At 47.5% G+C, this 27,500-nt stretch overlaps 1 protein-coding gene across 2 annotated transcripts in view; it reads left to right on the top strand.

Annotated features, from left to right (window-relative positions):
• Positions 1 to 27,500, top strand: part of LOC143292575 (uncharacterized) — a 49,701-nt gene that overhangs the window by 21,426 nt on the left and 775 nt on the right. Inside the window, exons 10-26 of one of the 2 annotated variants that reach the window (XM_076603002.1) lie at positions 746 to 962; positions 2,664 to 2,839; positions 4,264 to 4,408; positions 5,066 to 5,284; positions 6,452 to 6,613; positions 7,188 to 7,349; positions 7,980 to 8,732; positions 11,141 to 11,244; positions 11,303 to 11,324; positions 13,442 to 13,560; positions 13,996 to 14,054; positions 15,560 to 15,768; positions 17,139 to 17,264; positions 17,683 to 17,779; positions 20,608 to 20,718; positions 24,612 to 25,004; positions 25,391 to 27,500. The exon at positions 25,391 to 27,500 is cut by the window's right edge and continues 775 nt beyond it. In XM_076603002.1, the coding sequence (XP_076459117.1) occupies positions 746 to 962; positions 2,664 to 2,839; positions 4,264 to 4,408; positions 5,066 to 5,284; positions 6,452 to 6,613; positions 7,188 to 7,349; positions 7,980 to 8,732; positions 11,141 to 11,244; positions 11,303 to 11,324; positions 13,442 to 13,560; positions 13,996 to 14,054; positions 15,560 to 15,768; positions 17,139 to 17,264; positions 17,683 to 17,779; positions 20,608 to 20,718; positions 24,612 to 25,004; positions 25,391 to 25,436 (3,120 nt within the window). In that variant the 3' untranslated portion in view covers positions 25,437 to 27,500. Of the gene's footprint in view, positions 1 to 745; positions 963 to 2,663; positions 2,840 to 4,263; positions 4,409 to 5,065; positions 5,285 to 6,451; positions 6,614 to 7,187; positions 7,350 to 7,979; positions 8,733 to 11,140; positions 11,267 to 11,302; positions 11,325 to 13,441; positions 13,561 to 13,995; positions 14,055 to 15,559; positions 15,769 to 17,138; positions 17,265 to 17,682; positions 17,780 to 20,607; positions 20,719 to 24,611; positions 25,005 to 25,390 lie in introns of both variants that reach the window. The other variant, XM_076603001.1, reaches the window with a different exon arrangement.

Below are 27,500 nucleotides of genomic sequence, written 5' to 3'. Positions count from 1 at the left end.
CAGGTCAATATAGGTGCAGACCTGCTTGTGCCTGAACCCCCTTCGTGTGTGTACGCACGCAGAAGATCAAATACGCACGTTAAAGATCCTGTAATTTATGTCAGTGTTCGGTGGGTTATGGAAACGTAAATGCACGTAAAAGCCCATTCGTGTACATACGAGTGGACGTGGGAGTTGCAGCCAACGAACGAATAATAATAATAATCATGATATATTATTTGTGTGTGCCAGCGTGCGCATGTGCGCCCATCCATTCGCTTATGCATACACACACACACACACACACACACACACACACACACACACACACACACACTGTCCAGATGCCTCAGATGTCCAGAATCATCCACAATTTAAAATCAGAAAATGAAGACGACCCTGGCACAAAGACGAGCAGTGAGATGTCTGTCACAGAAACGCAACTAACGCCATCTCTCAACGCTCCTTATTAATCAGTTCATTTTCGTTCAGTTGCTCAAGGAGGCTTCACTGCGTTCGGACAAATCCATATACGTTATACCACACCTGCTTAGATGATGTCTGACCAGCAGAGTAAAACAACGCGCTTTAGTCAGACCTCGGTGACTGCACTTTTGCTCATGTGAAACGTGGTTTGTTTTTGTCTATCTTACTGAAATATCGATCTCGGTTTACTTTCAACCAGCTGGAAAACACCTTTTTCAGTATTATTATTAGTGGTAGTAATATTAGTAGTAGTAGTAGTATGTTGTTTTTGTTGTTGCAGATCATCGATGTGGACCTGAACGGCGAGGACACGGTGGAGATCAGGGACGGCAACTCTGTCTACGCCCCGCTCCTGCACGTGCTGGGGTCACGGCACGCGCGTGATGGTGACGATGAGCACGTGACCCACGTGCAGAGCACGGGCCGCCACCTGTTCGTGGCGATGCGCACGCGCGGGCTGGAAACTGGCGAGGGCTTCTACTTCAGATACTGGGAAGGTGGGACGTGAACTCTTGACTTGCTGTGCCTTGGCGAAATCTTACCAGGGCCACATGCTACTACTACTACTACTACTACTAGTGATACTTTTATCCATATAGCGAACGTGGCGATAGCTTTGAGATGGCCTTAGTGGTCGGCGACGGTCTAAGCAGCATAATTTGATTTGATTTAATCTATATAGCGCTTAATCAAATTTTGCTCTAAGCGTTGTACAGTTACAATAATTTCCAATTAGAAAACACACACACACACACACACACACACACACACACACACACACACACACACACACACATACGTGCAAGAAGCAAACAAAACTACAAACCACAAAACATCGCACCAAAAGCAACAACACCAACAACAGTAACCCAGTCCACACTACACCCCTCATGCAAAAACACTTGCACTGTACAATGTAAAAAAAAAAAAAAAAAAAAATCCGACGACTAAACCATACATCTGAATACAAACTGGAAAAACCATGAACCATAACCAGCACATGCATCCGATGGCCAAACACCAAAGCACGCTCACACACACACACACACACACACACACACACACACACACACACACACACACACACAATACCACTCTCACCGCACACATCACACGCCACAGTACCCAATGAACTCACTTTCTACATAATTATCACAACGCCCAACACCAATCGTAATATAACAAAACTTAAAACCAAACCCAAATACATGAGTTTCTGAAGTGCAGTGCAGCTGCTAAGCTACTGTTTGCGTGTTTATCAACGGTGTCCTTGATTTTGCTGATCAACTGATCAAAATTAACTCACTCAGTACGGCCAGTCCTCTCTTCTCCTCTACACAGACCCCTCGGATGTCCAGTGGGTGTCTGAATGACCTAACCTTTAGCTTCCGTCGTCAGAATTGTGGTATTCTTTGTCAACATTCACGTCTTCAGTATAAGAGCCTTCCGCTTGCAATATTTTGATGATGGTGATTGGGGTGAAACGCTGTTAATGTCGTCTCTTTCGCCGTTCGTATGGAGAGAGTTAATGCCGTCCAAAGAGAAAGAAATCTAAACACAGTGGTGACAGACGTTATGTCCCTTTATTAAGTTCTGTCTTATCTCAGTGAGGTCACATTCCTTCACTGAAAACATACACGTAAGCAGCAATTAAAGGGTAAAGCCGGCAGTATTATAGAAAAACCAGGATTGTCTGTTCGTCTTTCCATCTCTCTCTCTCTTTTTCTCTCTCTCTCTCTCTCTCTCTCTCTCTCTCTCTCTGTGAGTCTCCCTCTCTCCCTTCCTCTGATCTGTTCTCATGCAAAATATTTAAGTGGAAAGAAATAGTGATGTTAGGATTGATTTATTATGACTTGTTAGTCATGACTGCTTCGCTGTTTTCTGTTTGAAAGTCTTTGTACCATTCACATGTGTCTTAAACATAATTATTGACACTTGTTTTCACACCCCTTCATTGTGGGCCTTTGTCCTGAAATGGATACATTATGTGTGTACCCTCTCTGTCACTGTGTGTGTGTGTGTGTGTGTGTGTTTCTATCTCGAAACACACACAAACACACATACACACACACCTGAAAAAAAAGTTATGCTTTTTTTATTAAACAAATCTTCCTCCCTAGTTCCACATTGCTTTCTTTCTTCTTCTTCTTCTTTTATTCATTTTTTTTAATGACTCCGTCTGTTTTACCTTCAACCAGGTTGCTCCATACAACTGGTGGGCCAAAGTGGTTCAGTCGTCTCCCCTGGATACTTGGCCAAGGGAGCTCACTACCCCGCCAACCAGACGTGTGTCTATGACGTCACCGTGCCAGAGCAACAGACAGCCACGCTGATTTTCGACGCAGTTGACATCCACACTTCTGATGACTTGACGGTGGGTTCTGGCAGGCCAGGGAAGATTCTTCTTCTTCTTCTTCTTTTTCGTTCGTTGGCTGCAACTCCCACGTTCACTCGTATGTACACGAGTGGGCTCTTTCGTGTATGACCGTTTTTACTACCCCGCCATGTAGGTGGCCATGCCCCGTTTTCGGGGATGCTGGATATTTTCTTGTTTCCATAACCCACCGAAAGCTGACATAGATTACAGGATGTTCAATGAGCGCATTTGATCTTCTGCGTGTGTATACACACGAAGGGGTTCAGGCACAAGCAGGTCTGCACATAATATGTTGATCTGGGAGATCGGAAAAATCACCATTTCCCCACCATGCGCCGTTGCCGATATTCGAACTCGGGACCCTCAGATTCAATGTCCAACGCTTTAGCCACTCGGCTATTGCGTCTGTCGGATGGTTGTTCAATGACCACAACTCTGACAATTATAGTGGTGGTCTAGTGGAATGCGCTCGATTAGGAAACGAGCCCCGTATAGGGACAGACCTTGTGTGGTGGTCTTGGTGCTAGACGATAACCCCAGGTCCCGTGTGCAGCATATACGTATGTTCAAAGAAGATACAGCTATAAATTGGGATGTGCCTTTCACAAATTCTGAAGAAAAATCCACTTTAGTAGTGAAAATAACTTACACTTGCAGATAAAAACGATGATTTACCCCCTCCCCCCCCCCAAAAAAAAAACACAAAAAAAACAAAAACAACAACAACAAAAAAACACCACACACACACAAAAAAAAACAAAAAAAAAAAAAAAGTTCTCGTTGCAATGCGGCAACGCGCTCTCTCCGGGGAGACTTTCACACAGAGAAATCTGTTGTGACAATACAATACAATACAATACAATACAATACAATAAGGATGGTGATTGTGGAAGCACAAAGCACTTGCAGCAGTAACAGTAGCTGAACGAACACGAAATGCATAGTGAGCGGCCATTGACAGCAAGTACCCATATTTCTATCATCATCATCATCATCATCATCGTCATCAGCTTGGTCTCTTACCGATGGTAGGCGATATATCAGGACTGATATCGGGCAGCTACATTAGTTACTCATAACCGCCTCTATATTAGTACTCACAACAGTCGCAATGTTAGCCACTCATACCAGGCACTGTAAGTATCTGTCTTTACATCAGTCCATCACACAGCTGATTGCCTGAAAGGGCGGCGACACAACGGCATCCAGGAGGCATGGCCTGGGTGCGGCCCGGACACCTTAGAGTGTAAGGAGTTAAGGGCCGAAACACTTGACTGAGGGGGGACTGGGGGGAGGGGGAGTGGGGCTTCCTCTCTGAAGATCTTGTACTGTCCAGCTCTCCCTAGAGTTTCTTATCACTATCACTGACATCAGTCCTCACATCATTAGTGCATCACACAGCTGACAGCACTTGCCCACAGATGGAGTCTGACGGCCAGTGGGTGCACACGGTGAGAGGCACTGACGCTCCGGGCCCCGTGGACTTCAGCTCTGGCACCTTCCGTCTCACCTTCCGCTCCGACGACAAGCTGACCGCCCGTGGCTTCGCTCTCAGGTACTCTGTGGGTAAGTGGTCATGTCTGTGTGTGTGTGTGTGTGTGTGTGTGTGTGTGTGTGTGTGTGTGTCTGTGGGTGTGCCTCTGTGTGTGTGCGTGTACATTTTACTTATATGCACGATTTATTTGTTGGATGTTTTTTGTTAGCATTGTTGTACAATAGCTTATTGTCTTGGTGTGTGTGTGTGTGTGTGTGTGTGTGTGTGTGTGTGTGTGTGTGTGTGTGTGTTTGCATTGTTGTACAATAGCTTATTGTCTTGGTGTGTGTGTGTGTGTGTGTGTGTGTGTGTGTGTGTGTGTGTGTGTGTGTGTGTGTGTGCTTTGTTTTAGTCTATCATCAGCTGCTGTGAGTTCGTATTTAACCAGTTTTTATATCTTTTATGGCGCGCATGATCATTTTTATGTTTGCGTTTAATTAAACAAAGATCCTGTGGTTACATAAGTTAATTTCCTTGTGGAATGATAAAGTGTTTTTTTCCATTTGGTTTGATGTTGATTTGAAAGTAACATTCACCAATTTCCTTGTGAAATAGTAAAGTGTTTTTTTTGTGTGTGTGTGTGTGTGTGTGTGTGTGTGTGTGTTTTGGGGGGAGGGAGGGTGCAGATTGATTTGATTTTGATTTGAAACAAACAACAATCACCCGTGCCGCTCCTCTCCGCGTCCCAGGCTGCCCCAAGCTGCCGTCCTCCTCAGTGACCGCCGTGCAAACCGAGTCGCACGTGCACCACTTCGGCAGCACGGTGACCTTGACCTGTGGCCCTGGCCACGCCTTTCCGCCGCTGTCGGAGCCTCCATCTGAGGGCGAGGCTGCTGCCAGGAGGTCCCTCGTGCTGGAGTGTCTGTTCGGCGGAGTGTGGAACGCCTCTGTCGCGCCGGTCTGCAAAGGTCAGTGACGAGGATGATGATGATGATGTGATGATGATGATGTTTATAATGATGAAGATGACGATGGTGATGATGATAATTATGCTGCTGCTGCTGCTGCTGATGATGATGATGATGATTAATGCTGCTTTCTTGTTCAAGTGGCTTGCTTACGCCTTTTTTTTTCTTTTTTCTTAATTTTTTTTTGTTGCTGCCCCATCATCTGCACCGTTTCAGTGACATTACTCCCACGTCGGTCATTCCGAGTCCTCCTCCACACACAGCCACACCTGGGTTCGTCTGTCGCAGTCCCAGCGTCGGTAGTCCACAAGGAACCACCTGATATTAGGTCGCCAGGAGGCCACACACCAGAGGAGACCCTGCACTGAGTCACTTCGGTGTTGCTCAATTGTGCCTGGTCTGATTTAACGCACTTAGGGCCCCACCCACTTCGCCCATGAGTGGAGACCGCCACCACGTCCCTCCAACGACAGTCCCCCATGAATTTGCCGACACTGACGATCGTGACTGGACTCGCCAATCACCAAAGGTTGCTCACGCCTTTCACCTGAACGGTGGTGGTGTAGTGGTGATGCGCCCGACTAGGAACCGAGCGTCCTCGGGTTCCAATCTCATACACACACATACGGGATTTTTGTGCACACCTACACTAGACCACTAGAGTAGTGGTCTGGATGCTAGTCTTTCGGGTGGGACATAGACACGAGGTCCTGTATGCAGCATGCACTTGGCGTAGGTTATTATAGTCATCATTTTGTTTAACTGTCATCATTTAGGTCTTCTTTGTCATTATCATTTTTTGTCGGTGGTGCGATTATTGATATCACTATCAGTAGTAGTAATAGTGGTAAGATGTAGAAGTAATTGTAAGTTTTGTTGTTGTTCTTACTGTTATGATCATGTCGTCGTTTTCTTTCTCGTCGTTATTTTTGTTGTTGGTGTGGTAAATAGGAGAAGTCGCAGTCATAGTAGTAGCAGTGGTAGCATGAGTAACAGAATCATCATCATCATCATCATCATCATCATCATCATTTCTATCGTTATCAGTATTATTATCTTTCTCCGTCTTATCATCATCATCATCATCGTCGTCGTCGTCGTCGTCGTCGTCATCATCATCATCATCACCATCATCATCACTGTGTGATGTGACGACGACCCGTGCAGCCCTGTGCCAACCGGGCACGTTCTTCGAGAGGACGATGGAGTCGTGCCGGGCGTGTCCCAAGGACCACTACCAGGGTGACGTTAACGCCACGTCATGCCGGCCCTGCCCCGCCGGCACCGTCACTGAGGATAAGGGAGCCAACTCTAGCTCTGAGTGCAAAGGTCAGCCGTTGGGGCCTTTGAAGGGAATAAATGGGGAGGGCGGGGGGACGGGGCGCGGGGGGGGGGGGAGGGGGGGAGGGCGGAGGGGAAGGGGGTCTAGGGAGATAGAGGGGGGAGAAGAGTGAGGGAGAGGGGTGGGAAAGGGGGGAGAAGAGGAGGAGAGAGAGGAGGAGAGAAAGAGAGGAGAGGGGGGAGAGAGAGAGTGAGGAGAGAGAGGGGAGAGAGAGAGGGGGTGAGAGAGGGGAGAGGGCACAAAGGAATGAGAGGGAAGGGGAGAAACTGAAAGATGAAGGATAGTGTGTGTGTGTGTGTGTGCCTGGTGGTGGTTGTAGTGGTGGCGTGTGTGTGTGTAGGGGAGGGGGTGTGGAGGGGGTCTCTGTGTGTGTGTGTGTGTGTGCGTGCGTGCTTGGATCTGTGTGTTATTGTGTGTTAGTGTTAGTGTAAGTGTTAGTGTGTGTGTGTGTGCGTGCGTACGTACGTATATATATATATATATATATATATATATATATATATATATATATATATATATGTGTGTGTGTGTGTGTGTGTGTGTGTGTGTGTGTGTGTTCAGAGGCCTGTCCAGCGGGGCACAAGTACTGCCTCAGTCTGCAGGGCTGCGAGCCGTGCCCCCAGGGAACGTACCAGGACCTCCCCGCCCAGTTCTCCTGCCGGCCCTGCCCCCTCTTCAAAACGACCCCCCGGACAGGAGCCAACTCCTCCGATCTTTGCTCAGGTGTGTAGGCCATGTTGACCCCTTTCACTTTTGAAACTGAAACTGTAACTGTGAGGGGACACACACACACACACACACACACACACACACACACACACACCATTTGCGCGCACCCATAGGGAGTAAAACAACATGATATAAAGCTGCTCAATGTGACACTCTGTTATACAACGTCGTGATGTTACGCCATGTAAGTATATCATTCAGTGTTTTGAAGTGTCTTGATAACGCAGCTCCCTTCACACATGTGCAGTGGAAGTTATGTCAGATCATGTCGTGCCATGTAATATTACACAATGTCAATGTCCCGTTTTTTCAGCTTGGCAGTGTTGCTGCAACGCCCCCCCCCCCCTCTCCTCCAACCACCCACACTCTCTACCCTCTGTCACAGTGGAAGTAATGTCATGTCATGTCATGTATTGTTATGTTATGCTATGTTATGCTATGCTATGTACTGTATTCTCCCCCATTCCCCCACTCTCCCCCCTCTGTCACAGTGGAGTGAGAAGTAATGCAATGCAATGTCATGTTATGTATTGTTATGCTATGCTGTGTTATGCTATGCCATGGATTGTAATCCCCCCCCCCCCCCCACCCACACACACACCCACCTCTACCCCTCTGTCACAGTGGAGGTGATGGACAAGGACACTGAGGAGGACCTCAGCAGCCAAGAACTCATGGTCGTCAGTTTCAAAGACAACCACCACCACCACCACCACCACCCTCCGGATCCTGTCAGGGCACCCAACAACATCGGCAACCCCCTCTCCAACGTTCTCCTCCTCCTCCCACCCAATTCTTCCCCCGCTCTCTCCCGCAAGGGTCGTCTAGATCCGAGGTGGAGATCTGCACGGAGAGGATCCCTGCTGAGCCCGGGAATGTATCTGCAGCAGCTGAGTGTGTCCAGACCGTCAGAGGCTCACGAGCCGCCCGGCGAAGCAGTAGATTCCGCGGAGAAGGGCTATGGAGAAGAAGGAAGGGGAGGGAGAGGGGGAGGGTCCGAACGGGAGTCTCCATCCCGGACGAACCCGGAAGAAGACGGGGCAGGTTCGGAACAAGCTCCAGGCCCTGAAGACGTGGTGGTGTCCCAAGGAGACGATCTGGTGAACCCCGAAGACGTTCTCGTTGTTACGGACTGGGAGAGGTCCAGGTGGTGGAAGGAAGCAGATGCTGGTTGGGGAAGGAAGCAGCAGGGAGGTGAGAGTGTAGGAGGAGGAGGTGGTGGTGGAAGAGGAGATGGGGGTGGTGGAAGAGGACGAGGAGGAGGACTGGGGGAGGTGCTGCACATGGGGCCCTTCGGGTTGGAGCGGGTGAAGAGAGCGGCTGTTCAGTCTGCAGCTGCGGAGGAGGAGGAGAAAGAGTCCGGCTGTGGAAGTGGAGGTGAGTTGTCAAGCTACAAAAAAAGAACCCAACCATCCAAACAAACAAATAAAAAGGGATAATAAATAACCCGCAGTGCCCTTCTACCACCACCACAAGTACAACTGCCACCACCATCAGTGCACAAGCACGCACACACCACGTCACCACTACCACCACCACAAGTACAACCACCACCACCATCAGTGCACAAGCACGCACACACACCACCATCATCACAACCACCACAAACCCATCAATCAGCCAGCCAACTAAAGAAACCCCAAACAATTAGCCAATAGTCATCCACTGAATGACCGACAAATGAACCGACCGACACACAACCAACCACCCGTCCAGTCCACAGATGACCAGTTGCCCACCTGCCCACCAGGGGCCGTATTCAAGACAAACTTCATTTTGCCTCAAGGCAAGTTACCCTTGACATGGTAGGGGCTGTGGGTACAGTTTACCTTGAAGGGTAAGTTAACTTCGTATTCAAGACACGCGCGGTGCACTCAGGCAACTGACCCGTCGCCTGTAATTTGAAATCCTGGTGATTCCCTTCTGCGCATGCTCTTATATTTTTCACTGCACTACAGTATTGTATTGTATTGTATTGTATTATTCTTTCTGTCACAACAGATTTCTCTGTGTGAAATTTGGGCTGCTCTCCCCTGGGAGAGTGCGTCGCTACACTGAGAGCGACACATCCTTTTTTCCTGCCCGTATTTTTTATCTTTTCTTATCAAAGTGGATTTTTCTACAGAATTTTGCCAGGGACAACCCCTTTGTTGCCGTGGGTTCTTTTACGTGCGGTAAGTACATGCTGCACACGGGACCTCGGTTTATCGTCTCATCCGAACGACTTACGTCCAGACCACAACTCAAGGTCTAGTGAAAGAGGAGAAAATGCTGGCGACATTGCTGGGATTCGAACCAGTACGCTCAGATTCTCTTGCTTCCTAGGCGGACGCGTTACCTCTAGGCCATCGCTCTACATTGTTGAGAGATTTAGCAAAACATGTGCTATCCGTAAAGCACGTCTGTTTTCCCTCAACAAAAACAACTCTACACAAAAGGATCCCCCATATTTAACTCTGCTTCGTGGGCAGTCTCCTTTGGTAGGAAGGGCCAATTTGCCTTTGGATTTTGAGAATGTTCCTGAATACCGGATACTGATTACCCTCGGGCAGTTTGCCTTGCCTCAGATAGATTTGCCCACAGGTACACATTTACCCGCAGGCACGATGGTCCCTTGCACGGCCCCTGAGGGCTGGGCCCAGGCATGTGTGAGACTGCAAATTGTTGCACGTGCGTGTGTGTGTGTGTGTGTGTGTGTTGGAAAATGAACAGTTGTCATGTTGATCACAGTCAGAATTGTTTGCGAGATATGACGACAGAGAAGTAAACGAGCTAAAGAATGGATGATAATGATGCGTGAACACGCGTATTTCAAAACCAAACCAGCATCAACGTTACCAGATAATGACGTAAGCTTACAGTTCAACCAACAGTAAAGTGAGAGCTGTGTACTATTGGTTTCTCCTTGCAATGTGAAGTCATTTACAGCTGAGTCTTTTGTGAAAGACTATGGCTCTCAGACTTGGAGGCTAGATTGTACTGGCTCTTAGTGCTGCAGCCTCGCGTTGCTAGTTGGCCTTTGGGAACCATCCCAACGCCGAATGGGGATGTAACTTGGGCAAAGCACTCTCCACTATCATCAAATTCTAGCCTAGATATTTGGGACAGCAGTTGCCTCAGATAGTTTGGACAGCAGTTGCCTCCTCTGCTGTTGTGACGTTCTCAGTTGGACATGACTATCATAGTCATCCAGAAAAAAAGGAGTCACTATAATTTTGTCTGAATAGCCGGCGGCGTTGTCGTGTAATTGAGTTAGTAAAGTTTAGAACAACCAACAATCCTTCGCCTGTTAATGGACAGCGTTTTGACAATTTACCCAGAAATGAAAGGTTCTGTGATAAATGCTCCAGAAACGACATTCCTGACGAGTTTCCTATTTGTTTGTGGGCCCCTTTTTTGAAAGCATCAGACAAACATGTTTATCTAGATATTATGGAATCCACCCAAATTCCATTAAATACTACTTGTTGTTTTCTGGGGAGAAAAAAAATCACACACAAAACAATACTGTTAATACTTAAATCCTTTGTTTATTCTGTATGTGGTTCTTTTCATCAATATTTTTTTCTGTTGATAGGGAAAAAAATTGCTTGTTTGTATGAAGAGTGAAATACTACTTGTTGATGTGCTCGTTGAGTGAGTGAACGAATGAGCCTATTTCTAGTTTTTGACACCACTCTCTTTATTAGCATGGTATGTGTAAAGTGATGAATGTACGTAATGTTTCAATGCCCCCAGGAGGTACACGTAATAGACTTCTTGCCTTCCCTTTCCTTGTCTTGCAGCTGACCCCTGCGAGCTGCTCGTCGGTCAGCCGTGTAACTACACACAGAACTGTGTGGCAGAGGTGGACACGTACACGTGTGTGTGTAAACCTCACTTGTATGAGGTTCACCCGGGACTATGTGTTGGTGAGTCCGTGTGTCTGTGAACCTGGTTTATACGAGGTTCACCCGGGGTTGTGTGTTGGTGAGTCCGTGTGTGTGTAAACCTGGTTTGTACGTGGTTTATCTGGGGTTGTGTGTTGGTGAGTCCGTGTGTCTGTAAACCTGGCTTGTACGAGGTTTATCCCAGGTTGTGTGTTGGTGAGCCCGTGTGTCCGTAAACCGGACTTGTACGAAGATCACCGGGGTTGTGTGTTGGTGAGTCCATGTGTCTGTAAACCTGGCTTGTACGGGGTTTACCTGGGGTTGTGTGTTGGTGAGTCCGTGTGTCTGTAAATCTGGCTTCTACAAGGTTCACCCGGGACCATGTGTTGGTGAGTCCGTGTGTTTGTAAACCTGGTTTATACGACGTTCACCCGGGGTTGTGTGTTGGTGAGTCCATGTGTCTGTAAACCTGACTTGTACGAGGTTTATCCCAGGTTGTGTGTTGGTGAGTCCGTGTGTCTGTAAACCGGACTTGTACGAGGTTTATCCCAGGTTGTGTGTTGGTGAGTCCGTGTGTCCGTAAACCGGACTTGTACGAAGATCACCACGGTTGTGTGTTGGTGAGTCCGTGTGTCTGTAAACCTGGCTTGTACGGTGTTTACCCGGGCTTAACGCTTGTGTGTTGGTGAATCCGTGTGTCTGTAAACCTGGCTTGTACGGGGTTTACCTGGAGTTGTGTGTTGGTGAGTCCGTGTGTCTGTAAACCTGGCTTGTACGGGGTTTACCTGGAGTTGTGTGTTGGTGAGTCCGTGTGTCTGTAAACCTGGCTTATACGAGCCTTCTTCTGTGTTCTTGTTTTATTTTTTTGTTGCCTGTGGACCAGCTGATCACGTATACTCAGGGCTGCAAACACTGGAAATACTGATCCGTGGAACCGCAAAAAAAAAACAACTTGAAAAGGAAAATTAGGCACAAGCACAGTAAGGTCCATGCATGAAAAGGACCAGGACATGTCACTGATGTTGACAATGCCTTCGGTTTTCTGGCGTATAGTTATAAACCAAAGAACCTGCATAAAACCAAATATAAACATGTTTATTTTCCTCCTCCTCTCTGTTGCATGCAGTGTATTTGTACATGCATGTTTGTGTGTGTGTGCGTGTGTGTGTGTGTGTGTGTGTGTGTGTGTGTGTGTGTGTGTGTGTGTGTGTGCGCGCGCGCGTGCGTGTGTGTATGTAAGCATCCATTGCATTTTGTTTTCTTTTTTTTTCTCTCTCCTCCTCCTCCATGTTGCATACAGTATGTGTGAGTATTCACTGCTTTTTATTTTGTTCTTTTTTCTGATATCCTATTCATAATTTTCTTGATTATTGTAAACTATCTTATCCTTTTTGCCTTGAATGTGTAATGTAAGAACAACAACAACGAAATCAGATAAACCATTTGCACCCAACACAGTCCCTAAAGAGAGACCTGTGGTCTAAAACGTTGGAAACATCTAATTAAAAGTAAGGAGTCTTATTTTACAACCTACAGGTTTTGATTTTGGTGTTGTTTTCGTTTAACGATAAGCTTTCTCCATTTGCAGTCTTCATGGACCCTGCAGTCATCTTTCATTTTGTCATCAGATATGCTTATTCCACTTCCCTCATTAAAACAAAACAAAACAAAAACAAAACAAAAAAAAGAAAAAAAAACCAAATTCGTGATCGATACCGTTATCCTTTTCCCATTTTCCAAATCGTTACCGGAGGAAGGTGGCAGAATGGTTAAAACTCTCATCTGCCAATACAGAGTCCGTGAGGGTCTAGGTTCGAATCCCGCTCTTGCGCTTTCTCCCATGTTTGACTGGAAAATCGAATTGAGCGTCTAGTCATTCGGATGAGACGATAAACCAAGGTCCCGTGCGCAGCACGCACTTGGAGGACTGAAAATAGCAACGAGACTGTTGTCCTCTGGCAAAAGTCTGTCGAAGAAATCCACTCTGATAGGTACACACACACACTCACACAAACACACACACACACACACACACACATACACATATGCATGCACTCAAGGCCTGACTAAGCACATTGGGTTATGCTACTGGTCAGGCATCTGCCTAGCAGATGTGGTGTAGTAGGGTATATGGATTTCTCCGAACGCAAGTGACGCCACCGTTCTTGAGAAACTGAAACCGAAAGTGAAACCATCCTTTCTTCCTCGTTTTCACAGAAACGCCGGACAGTCACAAACTGTACCTGACCACTCCGTTTGCCTTGCCTTTTGACCCGGACCTGGCCGATCAAACGTCCATGGCTTTCATCACCTTCCGGCTGGAGTGTGAGCAGGCGGTGAGTCTTGAATGATTTTTTTTTTTTTTTTTTTTTTTTTTTTTTGTATGGGCTTTCAATGTTCTCAGCACTGTGTTTTGTCGATGTCTAGGATAGGAATATGTTACTATTTTTTCGTGTTTTTTTTAAATTTATTTTCAAAAAAATAATAATATGTTCTTGTATAGAAAGAAAACATCAACAAAAAACGAAAGCCGGTAATGGACATTAAACATATTCTGAGCGTGTGTGCGTGCGTGCGTGCGTGCGTGATTGTGTGTGTGTGTGTGTGTGTGTGTTTTGAGTTCTGTTGTGTGTGTGTGTGTTTGTGTGAGAGAGATCTTCAGTTTAACGTCTATTCACTATAGTGTTATTAGACGGTGTGTGTGTGTGTGTGTGTGTGTGTGTGTGTGTGTGTAGTTCCATAATTTTTTTTTTTTTACTCCATGTGTGCAGTTCGAAGATGTGTTCCGTGTAGTGGAAGGATGGAAGGCCGTGCAGGTCATCGAATTCAGGTGATTACAATTCAACGTTGTACCACTTATACTTGTACACTTATACTTGTACATCTGTCTTATGTATGTCTTAACCAAACACTTGGTGTGGCCATTGTACAAACTATTATAAGCACAGTACCAAATGCTGTCTATGTATTTCAGTTACATGAAATATGTTAACATTTTCATGTGCCTCCACGGGGTTTTCTATTAAAAAAACAACAAAACAAAACAAAAATAAAACAAACAAGACAGGCAAGGCCTTCAAGACTCACTTGTGATACACTTAAAAACAAAAATCCAAGCTTTTTATGTATTGAGTATAATTTCAAAATGTAATGTTTAAGATGAGAAAGATCAGTTTAAAGCAAATTAACTCCCCTAGCATTAATTACAGAGTAATTTTCCTTTTTTACTATCTGCACCAAAACGTTTGCAAAATAAATAAAACTTCCATGCTTAGCAAAAGAAGTTCGTGTTTGAACAAAAAATGATAATAATGACTGCTCTAGCTGTTGGGTCAGAATATCAGATCAAAGTGCCAAGTTTAGAGAATACAAAAAATATAAATATAACAGTAAATGCAGTTTGCATATAATTAGGCTTCATTCTTTATTTTTCTGTGCCCATCCCAGAGGCGCAATATTGTTTTAAACAAGATGACTGGAAAGAACTGAATTTTTCCTATTTTATGCCAAATTTGGTGTCAACTGACAAAGCAGTTGCAGAGAAAATGTCAATGTTAAAGTTTAACACGGACACACAGACACAGACACAGACACACACACACACACACACACACACAGAGAGAGAGAGAGAGAGAGAGAGACAACCGAACACCAGGTTAAAAGATAGACTCACTTTGTTTACACAAGTGAGTCAAAAAACAACCACCAACGTCTTTCTATGTCTTGTCTCGTCTTTTCGTGTCTTGTCTTGTTTCGTCTTTTCGTGTCTTGTCTTGTCTTCTCGTGTCTTGTTTTGTCTTGTCTTTTGTCTTTTCGTGACTTCTCTTGTCTTTTCGTGACTTCTCTTGTCTTTTCGTGTCTTCTCTTGTCTTTTCGTGACTTCTCTTGTCTTTTCGTGTCTTCTCTTGTCTTTTCGTGTCTTCTCTTGTCTTGACTTCTCTTGTCTTTTCGTGGCTTGTCTAGTCTTGTTTTGTCTGGACTTGTCTTTTCGTGTCTTGCTTTGTCTTTTCGTGACTTGTCCTTTCGTGTCTGGTCTTGTCTTTTCGTGTCTTGTCGTGACTTGTCTTGTCTAGTTGTGACTTTTCTTGTCCTTTCGTGTCTTGTCTTGTCTGGTTTTGTCTTTTCGTGTCTTTTCGTGTCCAGTCTTGTCCTTTCCTGTCTTTTCTTGTCTTTCCCTGTATTGTATTGTCTTGCCGTGTTCGCTCTTGTCGATTTTGTATTGCCTTGTTCTCTCTTCTCTTGCCTTGTTCTGTCTTGTCTTGCCTTGTCTTGTCTCTGTGTCTCTATAACCGGAAACTGAACACTGTACTGGTGTGTCTGGGGTGGTGGATCCAGGAGCGTGGCTGACGGGAGACAGCTGACGTACGCCGTGTACGCCCTGTTCTTCACGGTACCGGTGACGGAGGAGATGAAGGTGCGGACCGCACGTGCAGTGCTGCACATGGAGCGATACGGGGACCTGCAGGTTGGGGTTCGCGAGCTGCCCCTGTCCGGACACACCGGGATCTTCTCCGCCCTCGTCAACATCTTCAACGCCACGGACGGTGAGTGTAGGATGGTGGAGTCAGTTGAGTTGTGTGTTGCATTGTGTTGTGTTGTAACTTCTCTCTCTCTCTTTTTTTTTTTTTTTTTGTTGTTGTTGGTCATAACAGATAGATTTGTGTGTGTGTGTGTGTGTGTGTGTGTGTGTGTGTGTGTGTGTGTGTGTGTGTGTGAAATTCGGGCTTCTCTCTCTCTCTCCAGGGAGAGCGAGTCGCTACACTGACAGCGCCACCCTTTTTTTATGTGTGTGTGTGTTTTTTTTTTTTTTCTGCCTGCAATCTTATTCGCTTTCCTATTGAAGTGGATTTTTGTTACACAATTTTCTACCAGGTACAACCTTTTTGTTGCCGATGGTTCTTTTCTGCGTGCGCTAGAGGCATGCTTCACACGGGGACCTCGATTTATCGTGTCATCCGAATGACAGTGTTCAGTTTCAGTTTAAATTTTCAGTTTCTCAAGGAGGTGTCACTGCGTTTGGACAAATCCTCATACGCTACACCACATCATCTGAGCAGTAGCATAACCCAATGCTGTTTGTCAGGTCTTGAGTGCATGCACATATATTTATTTGTATACCTATCAGACTGGATTTTGAATTTTGACAGAGGACAACAGTCTCGTTGCCATGGGTCAGTGCGCCAAGTGCGTGCTGCACACGGGACCTCAATTTATCGTCTCTTCCGAATGACTAGATGCTCAGTTTGATTTTACTGTCAAACTTTGGAGGAAGGGCGATAATAATAATAATAATGACAGTATTTACATAGCGCTGAATCTTGTGCAGAGACAAATCAAAGCGCTTTCACACCAGTCATTTCCACGCATGCCTAACTCTAAAAATGACGAAGAAACTGAAGACAAGGGAGAGGAAGGAGAGGGAGGCTGTCTTGTGAAGAGGTCGGTTTTAAGGCCAGACTTGAAAGACTGAGCTGAGTGCGGGGACCTGACAAAGCGAAAGAGGAAGTTAATCCCAAATGCAAGGTCCAAAGACAGAGAAAGAACGGCGTCCAACAGTGGAGTGTTTGAATCTGGGTATGCGTAAACATAGTGGATCCGAAGCCGATCGTAGAGAGCGAGATGGAGTGTAGAGGTGAAGGCAGCAACAAAGATAGGAAGGGGCAGAGGCGAGGTGGGTATTGGTGTGAACGTCTCTACACAACACCAATACGATTTCTTTCTGTGGACGCAAATTTAAAACGTCAAAGCCTTGATGTTCGTTCTGCTTCAAACATTTTTTTCTCTTTGTACATCCTTGGTATTTTCCGTCAACAACAAGCTAATAATATAAGCTTTACAAACCATTCTAGACTTCCCCTCGCCATCCGCATCGAGTTGGCTGGTGTACGGGAAGTAACTCTTCATTGGTCGACAGATGTGAACTGGTGCGGGGTGGCCTCCCTTCACCAGTGTGCTGACGACAAGGTGTGCGTGCCGGAGGGTTTCCGCTACAAGTGTCAGTGCCAGGGTTCCACTTTTGAATCGGGCGGTTCCTGTGTCCGTAAGTGTGTGTGTGTTTCGCTCTGTGTGTGTGTGTGTGTGTGTGTGTGTGTGTGTGTGTGTGTGTGTGTGTGTGTGTGTGTGTGTTTCGCTGTGTGTGTGTGTGTGTGTGTGTGTGTGTGTGTGTGTGTGTGTGTGTGCGTGCGTGTTTGTGTATGTGTGTGTGTGTGTTTGTATGTATGTATGTATGTACATGTATGCGTGTGTGTGCATGTGTTCGCGCTCGCACATAATCATCCGTGATCTGTGTGTATATGTGTGCCAGTATATATCTCTGTCTGTCTGTCTGTCTCTGTCTGTCTGCCTCTGTGTGTGTGTGTGTGTGTGTATGTGTGTGTGTGTGTGTGTGTGTGTGTGTGTGTGTGTGTGTGTCTCTATATATTTTTTTTCTATATATGTCTGTGCGTGCGCCTCTGCAGATGTAGGAGCGTTGGCTGGAGGCGTTGTTGGCGGAATTGTGGTGATTGTCTCCATCATCGTCATCGTCGTCATCGTGATCCGGAGAAGGAGAAGAAGGTAGGACTGCGAGTGCCTGGATTTACGAAGAGCAGGAAGGCATTGGACATATGACTTATGATATATACCTTATTGATGGTAGAATGGATAAACTGACCGCATGCACGCACACACGCACGCACGCACGCACAAACACACACACACACACACACACACACACACACACACACACACACACACACCCATACACACATATGCACACACACACGCACGCATACACGCACACACATACACACACACACACACACACACACACGCACACGCATACGTACACACACGCGTACAATATAACAAACATCACACCACATCACACCACACCACAACGCACTACACTACACTACACTACACTACGCTACACTATACGACACGACACAACACTGCACTACACCGCACCACACCACACAACACACCACACTTCACACAACAACACTCCACACCACAACACTCCACACCACACCACACCGCACACCACACCATTCCACTCCACACCACACCACACCACACCACGCCACACCACACTACGCCACACCACACCACACTATACCACGCCACACCACACTACGCCACACCACACCACACCACACTATACCACGCCACGCCACGCCACGCCACACCACACCACACCACAATACACTACACCACACCACACCACGCCACGCCACACCACAATACACTACACCACACCACACTACGCCACACCACACCACACTATACCACGCCACACCACACTACGCCACACCACACCACACTATACCACGCCACGCCACGCCACGCCACACCACACCACACTATACCACGCCACACCACACTACGCCACACCACACCACACTATACCACGCCACACCACACTACGCCACACCACACCACACTATACCACGCCACGCCACGCCACGCCACGCCACGCCACACCACACCACAATACACTACACCACACCACACCATGCCACGCCACACCACACCATACCACAATACACCACACCACACCACACCACGCCACACCTTCACGCCACACCACACCACACTACACTACACCGCACCACACCAAACCACGCCCGCCACACCACACCACACCACGCCACACCACACCACACCACACCATACCACCCCACACCACACTACACCACGCGACACCACACCACACTACACCACACCACACCACACCACGCGACACCACACCACACTACACCACGCGACACCACACCACACTACACCACACCACACCACACCACACCACACCACACCACACCACACTACGCCACGCCTCACCACACCACACCACACCACACCACGCCACGCCACACCACACCACGCCAAACCACACCACACCACAGTACACCACGCCACGGCACACCACTAAACTCCACACCACACCACACCACGCCACACCACACTACACCACGCCACGCCACGCCACGCCACGCCACACCACGCCACACAACGCCACGCCACACCACGCCACACCACACCACACAACGCCACGCCACACCACACCACACCACGCCACACCACACCACACCACGCCACACCACACCACAACACACCACGCAACACCACACCACACTACACTACACCACACCACACCACACTACACCACACTACACACCACACCACACCACACCACGCCACGCCACACCACACCACGCAACGCCACGCCACACCACCACACCACACCACAACACACCACGCAACACCACACCACACTACACTACACCACACTACACACCACACCACACCACGCAACGCCACGCCACGCCACGCCATGCCACCACACCACACCACAACACACCACGCAACACCACACCACACCACATTACACTACACTACACCACACCACACCACACTACACCACACTACACACCACACCACACCACGCAACGCCACGCCACGCCACGCCATGCCACCACACCACACCACAACACACCACGCAACACCACACCACACCACATTACACTACACTACACCACACCACACCACACTACACCACACTACACCACACCACGCCACGCCACACCACACCACGCCACACTACACCACACCACACCACGCCACGCCACACCACACCACGCCACACTACACCACACCACGCCACACCACACCACACCACGCCACGCAACGCCACGCCATGCCACACCACACCACACCACACCACGCCACACTACACCACACCACACCACGCCACGCCACACCACACCACACCAAACCACGCCACACCACACCACACCAAACCACGCCACGCCACACCACACCACACCAAACCACGCCACGCCACACCACACCACACCACACCACACCACGCCACGCCACACCACACCACACCAAACCACACCACACCACAGTACACCACGCCACGCCACACCACTAAACTCCACACCACACCACACCACGCCACACCACACTACACCACGCCACGCCACGCCACGCCACGCCACGCCACGCCACGCCACGCCACGCCACACCATACCACACCACGCCAAACCACACCACACCACACCACTCCACTCCACTCTACACCACACTACACCACACCACACCACACCACGCCACGCCACACCACACCATACCACACCACGCCAAACCACACCACACCACACCACTCCACTCCACTCCACACCACTCCACACCACTCCACACCACGCCACACCACGCCACGCCACGCCACGCCACACCACACCACACCACGCCAAACCACACCACACCACACCACATCACACCACGCCACACTACACCACACCACACCACGCCACACCTTACCACACACCACACCACACAACACAACACACCACCCAGTCAATGCTACATGCCTCTAACTCCTTCCCCCTCCGCCACAGGAAAACGCCAAACGCCTACAGCAGTCCTGAGGAGAGCAAAGGTCTGACGTCACAACACCACTACAGTAACGTCCCCTCCTCCTCCCAACATGGCGCCCAGCCAGACGGATCGTGAGTACCACGTGCACACACGCCCATACATACACATGTTTGCACGCGCACACATACACACTGTTGTACACACGCACGTGCTCACACAAGTACCAATGTATACTCGGACACACATAAACAGTACAGAAGGCAATGATTGATATAACACAGCACAGCACGATACAACACAGCATAGCACACCAGAAGACAATAACTAACACAGCACAAAATAGCACAGCTCAATACAGCACAGCACAGCACACAACAGGACCGTGCACAAAACAGCACATTCGTATGACAAAATATCAGTCGCACAACACAGCACAACACAGCACATGACAATGCAACACAGCGAAGCCCACCAAAGGACTGACACAGCACAACACAGCACATGACAATGCCGCAACACAGTGAAGCCCACCAAAGGACAATATGACACAGCACAACACTACACGACACAGCACATGACAATGCAACACAGTGAAGCCCACCAAAGGACTGACACAACACAACACTACACAACAGAGCACATGACAATGCAACACAGTGAAGCCCACCAAAGGACAGACACAACACAACACTACACGACACAGCACATGACAATGCAACACAGCGAAGCCCACCAAAGGACGATATGACACAGCACAACACTACACAACACAGCACATGACAATGCAACACAGTGAAGCCCACCAAAGGACAATATGACACAGCACAACACTACACAACACAGCACATGACAATGCAACACAGTGAAGCCCACCAAAGGACGATATGACACAGCACAACACTACACGACACAGCACATGACAATGCAACACAGCGAAGCCCACCAATGGACAATATGACACAACACAACACTACACGACACAGCACATGACAATGCAACACAGCGAAACCCACCAAAGGACGATATGACACAGCACAACACTACACGACACAGCACATGACAATGCAACACAGTGAAGCCCACCAAAGGACAATATGACACAGCACAACACTACACGACACAGCACATGACAATGCAACACAGTGAAGCCCACCAAAGGACAGTATGACACAACACAACACTACACGACACAGCACAGGACAATGCAACACAGCGTAGCCCATCAAAGGACAATATGACACAACACAACACTACACGACACAGCACATGACAATGCAACACAGTGAAGCCCACCAATGGACAATATGACACAACACAACACTACACGACACAGCACATGACAATGCAACATAGTGAAGCCCACCAAAGGACGATATGACACAACACAACACTACACAAGACAGCACATGACAATGCAACACAGCGAAGCCCACCAAAGGACGATATGACACAGCACAACACTACACAACACAGCACATGACAATGCAACACAGTGAAGCCCATCAAAGGACAACATGACACAACACAACACTACACAACACAGCACATGACAATGCAACACAGTGAAGCCCATTAAAGGACAACATGACACAACACAACACTACACGACACAGCACATGAAAATGCAACACAGTGAAGCCCACCAAAGGAGAATATGACACAACACAACACTACACAACACAGCACATGACAATGCAACACAGCGAAGCCCACCAAAGGACGATATGACACAGCACAACACTACACAACACAGCACATGACAATGCAACACAGCGAAGCCCACCAAAGGACAATATGACACAGCACAAAACTACACAACACAGCACATGACAATGCAACACAGTGAAGCCCACCAAAGGACGATATGACACAGCACAACACTACACGACACAGCACATGACAATGCAACACAGCGAAGCCCACCAATGGACAATATGACACAACACAACACTACACGACACAGCACATGACAATGCAACACAGCGAAGCCCACCAAAGGACGATATGACACAGCACAACACTACACGACACAGCACATGACAATGCAACACAGTGAAGCCCACCAAAGGACAATATGACACAGCACAACACTACACGACACAGCACATGACAATGCAACACAGCGTAGCCCATCAAAGGACAATATGACACAACACAACACTACACGACACAGCACATGACAATGCAACACAGTGAAGCCCACCAATGGACAATATGACACAACACAACACTACACGACACAGCACATGACAATGCAACACAGTGAAGCCCACCAAAGGACAATATGACACAGCACAACACTACACGACACAGCACATGACAATGCAACACAGTGAAGCCCACCAAAGGACAATATGACACAGCACAACACTACACAACACAGCACATGACAATGCAACACAGCGAAGCCCACCAATGGACGATATGACACAACACAACACTACACGACACAGCACATGACAATGCAACACAGCGAAGCCCACCAAAGGACAACATGACACAACACAACACTACACGACACAGCACATGACAATGCAACACAGTGAAGCCCATCAAAGGACAATATGACACAACACAACACTACACGACACAGCACATGACAATGCAACACAGTGAAGCCCACCAAAGGACGATATGACACAGCACAACACTACACGACACAGCACATGACAGTGCAACACAGTGAAGCCCACCAAAGGACAGTATGACACAACACAACACTACACGACACAGCACAGGACAATGCAACACAGCGAAGCCCATCAAAGGACAATATGACACAACACAACACTACACGACACAGCACATGACAATGCAACACAGTGAAGCCCACCAATGGACAATATGACACAACACAACACTACACGACACAGCACATGACAATGCAACACAGTGAAGCCCACCAAAGGACAATATGACACAGCACAACACTACACGACACAGCACATGACAATGCAACACAGTGAAGCCCACCAAAGGACAATATGACACAACACAACACTACACGACACAGCACATGACAATGCAACACAGTGAAGCCCACCAAAGGACAATATGACACAGCACAACACTACACAACACAGCACAACACAGTACAGCACAGCACAACACTTCACTGGATCATTCTGCTCACCGACTTTATTCAAACACCACACTCTGATGTTGATGTAACATCATACTGATGATTGATGTAACATGTACACTGATGATAGATGTCACATGTACACTGAAGCTTGATGTAACAAGTACACTGATGATTAATGTAACATTACGCTGATGACTGATATAACATGTACACTGATGCTTGATGTAACAGTACGCTGATGACTGATGCAACATGTACACTAATGTTTGATGTAGCATTACGCTGATCATTGATGTGACATTGCATTAAATTGATGATTGATATAACATGCACACTAATGCTTAATGTACCTTGTTTACCGATGCTTGATGTAACATGACGCTGATGATTGATGTAACATAAACAATGATGCTTGATGTAACATGACGCTAATGATTAATGTAACATAACGCTGATGATTGATGTAACATTACGCTGATGATGGATGTAACACATACACTAATGATTTATGTAACACCACGCTGATGATTGATGTAACATATACAGTGATGCTTGATGTAACACCACGCTGATGATTGATGTGACATATACAATGATGCTTGGTGTAACATGTACACTAATGATTCATGTAACGTACACACAATTACTTGATGTAACATTACGTTGAAGATTGATGTAACACGTACACTGACGGTTGATGTAACACGTACACTGACTGTTGATGTAACACGTACACTGACTGTTGATGTAACACGTACACTGATGGTTGATGTAACACCGTACGCTGACTGTTGATGTAACACGTACACTGATGGTTGATGTAACACGTACACTGACGGTTGATGTAACACGTACACTGACGGTTGATGTAACACGTACACTGACGGTTGATGTAACGCGTACACTGACGGTTGATGTAACACGCACACTGATTCACAGGAACGAAGACCTGGAGCTCCATGCCGTGTACAGCGAAATCGCCGAGCACGGACAGGAAAACCCCACAGCCTTGGGAGACGCCCGTGAAAGACCCAGGGCCACTCTCTCCTCCCACGAACCCGCCGAGGCCGAGCAAACGGAGCCTGGACCACCGGAGGAACCCAACCTGTACAGCCCAGTTGGGGAACTAACCGCCACGCATCAGTACGAAGATTTCCGGTTCCACGGGCGGGGAGGGGCGGAAGGGGGTAGCAGCCAGCGGACGCTGTACGCTAACATGGGGGCGCCTTCCCCGCCACAGCCATCACAGCCACAGCCACCACCAGAGCTTCCACTGCCTCCGCTGGACAACCGTAACAGTGGCGTTTACATGAACGTTCGAGGAAGTGAAAGGTGAAGGACTTTTGTTGTCTGCAGGCAATTCGCAAACGCACACCAAGCTCGTAGGGACACACAAAGACACACAAACGCATGCACGAATGTACGTATGTGCGGTACGCGCGCGCGCACACACACACACACACACACACACACATACGCACGCACGCACGCATGCACGCACAGCCACATATTACACAAACTGCCAAACACACATCACAACACGCACAACACAACAAGACACCCCCTCCCACCTCCCCCCCCACACACACACACACACACACACACACACGTACACACAAGACACCTCCCACCTCCCCCCCCAACACACACACATACACACGTTGTGGGCAGTGTGGTCACTGACGGTCACTCAGTGTGTTGCTATGGACATGTTGCAGGTCGGGCCATGGAGGGGACAAAGTGTATTCTAACATTGACCCCTGAGGCTGACCTCTGATGATGACCTCTGATGATGACCCCTGAGGCTGACCCCTGATGATAACACCTGAGGCTGACCTCTAATGATGACCTCTGATGCTGACCCCTGAGGCTGACCTCTGATGCTGACCTCTGAGGCTGACCTCTGATGATGACCGCTGAGGCTGACTGCCCTCTTCGTCCAGTCACTTACTGCCGACTCTACCCACCTGACAGATGTCAACTTCTGTCTCTGTCTCTGTCTGTCTCTGTCTGTCTGTCTGTCTGTCTCTCTCTCTCTCTCTCTCTCTCTCTCTCTCCCAGGTCAACATAATCATGTGCAGACCTGCCAGTGCCTGAACCCCCTTCGTGTGTCTACGCACGCAGAAGATCAAATACAGACTTTGAAGATCCTGTAATCTATATCAGCGTTGTGGAAACAAGAACATGCCTTCATGCACCCCCCCCCCCAACCCTCCGAAAACGGAGTATGGCTGACTACATGGCGGGGTCTATAAACAAAACGGTCAAACACGTTAAATGTTACATATCTCTCATCCATCTGTCATCTGCACTGATCTGATGACGCATCTGTCTTCTGCCATCCATCTGTTACCTGCACTGATCTGATGACACATCTGTCTTCTGCCAGCCATCTGTTACCTGCACTGATCTGATGACACATCTGTCTTCTGCCAGCCATCTGTTACCTGCACTGATCTGATGACACATCTGTCTTCTGCCAGCCATCTGTCATCTGCACTGATGTGATGGCTCATCTGTCTTCTGCCATTCATCTGTTACCTGCACTGATCTGATGACACATCTGTATTCTGCCAGCCATCTGTCATCTGCACTGATCTGATGACGCATCTGTCTTCTGCCATCCATCTGTTACCTGCACTGATCTGATGACACATCTGTATTCTGCCAGCCATCTGTCATCTGCACTGATCCGATGACGCATTTGTCTTCTGAATAATAACAAAAGTATCTTTCCCTTTGTTGTAATTCTTTGACTACATTCAGCAGCAAATTCTTTGAATACACAGATCCATCTGTCATCTGCACTGATGGCCTATCTGTCTTCCGCGAGCTATCTGTCATTGACACTGATGACGCATCTGTTTTCTATAACACATCCTCCCCCCCCCCCCCTTCCTCCCCTTTTTTGTCTTTAGCAATTCTGTGACTGAAGGAACCGTTTGTATATGCATTTAGTCAACCAGTGGCGGATAGCATCTCTTCGGAGATCCAAGTAAAAGCTTCTGTACAGAACGCTTTCCCTTTGTCAGTGCTTGAATGCCTGACAATGCTAGGGTAAAAAAAACAGCTGAGTTGAGCTGACAACTCGTGCAAAACATACATTTGTGACTTCCCTTGCAACCTTTTCGAATTTCCAAACGTGATGCAAAAATGACTTAAATATTTACGAGGTATTTTTATTGATTACCATGATTTCGGTGTTGTTGGGGGTTTTCGTGTTGTTGTTTTTTTGTGGGTTTTTTTTTCACAACATATTCTGTTGTCATTGTTTTATTCCTATTCTGTACCTCTGCCTTCGTAGGCTGCTTTAGGAAGTGCCTGGATTGCGACATTTACCCCCACTATGATTGAGAACACCGCTGAAGCATCATTGGTGTCTCTGGGTCATTTGGCATTGGGGAGGACGGATCACTGATAGTTTATGAGTGCATGGGGAAAGAAACTGCAGGCATTCATCAGTATCTCTTCTTCAGAGATAACTCACACACTCTCCAGTTACACTGTCTGAAGTATTCCATTCTTCCGTTTTTATTTCTTGGTCATTGCAAAGTTAATATCAGATAACGGAAATGCTGTACAGTTTTTTTAATTGCACTTTTTCCCCCACTATTAAGTTGTACAAAAATATATGATAGTTTCTTTGAGCATTTTTATAGCGTATATTTTTAGTGATTGCTTCAAAGTAGATAGAACTTAAAAAAAAAACACAAAAAAAAAACACAACGATGAGATTCGTTGACCTGCCAATATGAGATGACTGATCTTATCAACCAAGCAGTTTTCATTTCACACTCCCGGTATATACCAGTCCATCGCACTGTACAT

This window comes from Babylonia areolata, chromosome 18, assembly GCF_041734735.1.
Source record: "Babylonia areolata isolate BAREFJ2019XMU chromosome 18, ASM4173473v1, whole genome shotgun sequence".
Lineage (NCBI taxonomy): Eukaryota > Metazoa > Mollusca > Gastropoda > Neogastropoda > Buccinidae > Babylonia > Babylonia areolata.
Note: the sequence above shows the minus strand (reverse complement) of the source record. Positions and strands in the feature narration are given on the sequence as shown.